Genomic DNA, 4,148 nt, shown 5'->3' on the forward strand with positions numbered 1-4,148 from the left:
CACTCACCAGGTAAGCAGGGCTCCCCACAAAGGCTCCCAATGCCCCCGCCACAGCTCCCGCGACCACGGTGCCTCCCGGCTGCTGGCTGAGGCCGGCCTGGCACGCCAGGCTGTAGCAGTAGAAGCGGACGCCGTTCATGAGGCCCTGGTAGAGGAGGCCGGCAGCCAGCCCCTTCTGCAGCCCGCACAGCCCATCTGCACGAACCACCGCGACAACAGAGGCCACAAAGCCCCGGTAGAGCCGAGGGTAGGTGCCCCGTTTCTGCAGCTCCCCCTGAAGCTGCAGCCGCGTCTTCACTACCTCCAGGGGGTTGGTGAAGACACAGGCCAGGCAACAGGCTGAAGCACCCAGCACCAGGTCCACAGCTGGGGGCACTGTCTCCATGGCCTGAGGGCCAGGGGCCAGGGGGTGTGGGCACAGGCCCTGGAGTGGCGGTGCTTAGGCTGTTTTCACCCCGTCAAGGCCACAGGGCTGGGGATCGAGGGAGCCTGGGGCCATGTCTTGGAGGACAGAGGTCTGGGTCAGAGAAGCCGCCGGCTGGCAGGCGGCTCCTGGTCTATCTCGGGAGTCCACCTGCTCTGCTCCTTCCTTGGAGCCCAGGACCCGCCCCTGCCAGCTCCAAACCAATCCCAGCTGCCTCCATCCCCCACACCTCCCTGCAGGGGAGGGCCTGGACCCTGGGATCTGGGGGAAAGGTCACCTGGGCCCCAAGGGAGACTGTGGGCGAGCAGAGAGTGCTGATCAACCAAGAAGCCTCTTCCTGCTCCTCTGGCCCTCCAGCCTTCTCTCCGGCCCTGGGGCAAAGGGCTGGTGCCTGCTTCTGGCTTGGCCAGTGCTGTAGCTCGGGGCCCTGGGCAAGAGGCAGCTTCTTGGGACCTTCTCTCCACATCTCAGCAACTGCTCCTCCCACCGCTGCCACCGTGTGATGTCCCCTTTCCCGGCCCTGGTCTTCTGGTCTGGCTCCCGTGCCCTGTGCTCCCACTGCCAAGTGACAGCAGAGGGCTCCAGAGGCCTGTGAAACTGGTCTGAAATCCCAGGCTCCACTGTTACATGTGACCCAAGCAAGTACTTCCTTTCTTTGAGCTTCAGTCTCTCCATTTTTAAGGTCGGGGTATGGACACCCACTGCAGAAGTTCCTTGAAGAATTATAGATGTGTAAAGAACTCCGAGCACAATACTTCACCCAATCACCCTGGGTGGGTAGGAGATGGAAAAATAAGAGCCGCTGTGTCTCACCGAGTGACTTTGTGGCTTTGGTTGCTCGCCTGGCCAGGACTTGCCCTCCTAGTCCTTCCCCTCTTCCTGGTAGGGCCGCTCCTGGGCTGTGGTTCTCTGGAGCAGAGGCCCAGGCGTGGAGATGGCCCCTGGTGTCTGGTGAGCTGGAGCCTCCCATCTCTGGGCACTACTGCCAAGTGCCAGGCTGCCCAGGGGGAGCCAGCACCACCGTGCCCATCTCAACCTCTGCTCCAGGGGACCTTTCTCCTGCCAGGGCCACCCCGCATCACCAAGTTCCAATCACAACCAGAGGCAGGGCCATGCTGCCCAGAACTCCGCATTCATGGCCTCCACACCTGCCTCTTCCACGTGTCCACCCTTTTCCTCCTGAAGCCCTGGAGGCCACAGTGCTGAGGGGCTTAAGGGCTGAGGAGCTCCTCCCAGACCGGGCAGGCTGGGCACCCGCTGGCCAGCCCCAGGGTGGTAGCCAACAAGAGGTCTTGGGGACAGCTTGGGGTCTCCTGGGTTTATCCCGAGTGGCGGGTGCTCAGGTCCCACAGCTGGGGAGGAGGGGAGGAGTGCCCTGCCCGGGGAGTGCAGACAAGTCCTGGGACTGGAGCTGGTGGCTTCCCCACCCACCCAGCCACTGCAGGAAGCAGGAGGGAGGGCAAAGGTGAGGCCCAGAAGCTCCCAGTGCCTGAACTCCTCCGCAGAGCATTGTGGTTGCCAGGGAGGGCCCAGAAGCATCTCACGGAAGACCAATTGTGGGATCAATGAGGAGTGAGGGCCGAGGGGCCTAAGAGGAAGAGTCGGAGATCCCTCACCTCCACCCTGGTCAAAAAGGGCCAGTGACAAGTCTTGGCAATATAACATGTCTATTTTATTTTAAAAAACAAACCCCAGGCCACCTGACCCTCTTCCCCAGAGGGCCCCTCTTGGGAAGGACCTGGCTCCAGCCAAGCAGCTGTCACAGGCTGGTAGGCTTTGCTCCTCTCCAAGCCCTCCTCCCCACCCCGCCATACTCCCGGCAGAAGGACACAGCCTGAGTCTCGGACCCCACAGGCACTGCCAGGTTGGAAGGAGTCAGGGAGGGGCCGTGGACATGCAGAGCCTCCTGGAAGCCAGGGAGGGCCAGCCTGGCCCCCCCACCCCTGTCACCCGTGGAGTCTGGAAGGCAGGCAGCAGTGTGCTTGGGAATAGAGTTAGTGAGGAGCAGACATGCACTAGACCTCGGTGTTCCAGCTTCCCTCCCAGCCGGGTCAATGTTCAAACATGAACAGGGATGGCCGGGCACTCAGAGCCCCCAGGGCGGCCTAAGCCTCTGCCCGGGCCCCTGACCCAGGGGAGGAAGGGGCTCCTGCCCTCCCAGTCCTTCCACTCCCCCTCGTGGACTGAGGCAGTGGCCGTGGGGAGGAGGCCATGCATCTGCAGAGCCCATAGGGCTCGGACCCTCTGCCCCAGCGCTTTCCAGTTGTCCCCTGCCAGGCAGGAAGCCCAGGGTGTGGTGCACCCACTCTGGGTCCCTGGGAGGGAGACCGGGTCTCAAGCCCCACTCAGTGGTTTGGCTGCCCGGGAACACGGGTGGGGGCCTGGCCCCGAGCAGCTCAGTGACACGGCGATGACTGTGTACCGTCCACGTGCCCCGCTCTCCTGCCCCGCCCAGGATACCAGCCAGCTCAGCCTCAGCACCAGGGGTCCCGGGAGGCTCTGCCCCGGCACAGGCTGTCGCTCCGCTGCCAGGCACTGTGGATGAGGCTCAGGGCATCCTCGAACTTCTTCTTGGAGGCTTCCTGGATGGCCTTGTGGGGGAGATCCACCTGTGTGGGGTGTGGCAGGAATCTGAGGGCTGCGCCAAGAGCTCTCAGGGAGCCAAGGGGTCCCTCCGCACCAGGTGTAACCTTGCCCTGGAACTATGTCCATGTTGCTGAGAAAGGAGGGCTCCAGCCTACCGGACGATACTCCCTGAGCTTCCTCCTTACAGGGGTGCACCAGCTCTTGGGGATGGGGGCTGGGGGTGGCACCAGGAGGCAGGCTCTGTGCCTGGGAGTCTCCCTGTGGAAGTGTGCTCTGCCCAAGGTGGGTCCAAAGCTTCTGAGGGACAGCATAGCATGTGCTCATACCAGGATCTGTCCAGGAGTTTGATGAAGCCCCCTCAGCCTGGCTCTGAGCTCTATGCCCCCACCATCTGAGTACAGCTCTAGCCCCACTATAAGCCCTTAATTCCTGCTTTTTGATGGGGACTGAGAAGGTTAAGAATGGCGTTTCCTGAGCTCGATGCTCAGCTTTAGCCTCAGCTTCCCGGGGAGTTAGTGTCCTGTCCCTTTGGTCCTACAGATGTCTCTCCCGGAGCTCCTACTTCAGTGCTTCCCTGGGCCCCTGACCCCTGCCTTGGTCTGTGCCGTGCAGGGCTCCTTTGCCCACGGAAGGACTCCCTTCTGCAGGGCTCTGGCAGCTGGGTACCTGGTAGATGGTTTTCCACCCCGAGTTCAGTGCAGATAGGAATCGGTCCAGTTCAGGTGTGCAGCTCAGGTAGACGACCCAGGGTGGGAGGGGCTGCGCGCTGTCCTGGGAGAACTCCTGGGCAGAGCAGGGGCCCCAAGTGAGCAGACCCAGCACTCCTGTGGCAGGGCCTGCCTCCATCGCCTGCCCCCTCACCCGGCTCACCAAGAGGCAGTACTCCTTGCCCGGTTCAGTGGACACAGCGCTGATGTCAGCCAGCTTCGCAGTACCCAGGGAGCGGAAGAAGCTGGTCTGGCAATCCTCGTGGCACGTGAAGAGGCGGTCATCGGTGATTACCAGGCAGCAAGGGATGCAAGGGCTGGGAGCTACCCCCTGGGGGATGACCTGGGGGGGATGAGGGGGGAGGGAGGGGCAAGCTGGAGCTCTCCAGGGCTGGTCTGCACCAGGACACCCTGCTTCGCTCCAGCTTGCC

General features: G+C 62.9%; 2 protein-coding genes across 2 annotated transcripts in view; both read right to left on the reverse strand.

The window, feature by feature from the left end:
• Nucleotides 1–1,966, reverse strand: part of SLC25A34 (solute carrier family 25, member 34) — a 5,893-nt gene extending 3,927 nt beyond the window's left edge. Inside the window, exon 1 of the mRNA XM_010850040.1 lies at nt 8–1,966. Within this exon, the coding sequence (XP_010848342.1) occupies nt 8–385 (378 nt within the window). The 5' untranslated portion in view covers nt 386–1,966. The remainder of the gene's footprint in view (nt 1–7) is intronic.
• A 108-nt stretch (nt 1,967–2,074) lies between these two features.
• Nucleotides 2,075–4,148, reverse strand: part of PLEKHM2 (pleckstrin homology domain containing, family M (with RUN domain) member 2) — a 16,389-nt gene continuing 14,315 nt past the window's right edge. Inside the window, exons 18-20 of the mRNA XM_010850239.1 lie at nt 3,881–4,060; nt 3,677–3,793; nt 2,075–3,033 (exon numbers count right to left, since the gene is read on the reverse strand). Of these exons, the coding sequence (XP_010848541.1) occupies nt 2,899–3,033; nt 3,677–3,793; nt 3,881–4,060 (432 nt within the window). The 3' untranslated portion in view covers nt 2,075–2,898. The remainder of the gene's footprint in view (nt 3,034–3,676; nt 3,794–3,880; nt 4,061–4,148) is intronic.

Source organism: Bison bison, unplaced genomic scaffold (genome assembly GCF_000754665.1).
Source record: "Bison bison bison isolate TAMUID 2011002044 unplaced genomic scaffold, Bison_UMD1.0 scf7180017864289, whole genome shotgun sequence".
In the NCBI taxonomy this organism is placed as follows: domain Eukaryota; kingdom Metazoa; phylum Chordata; class Mammalia; order Artiodactyla; family Bovidae; genus Bison; species Bison bison.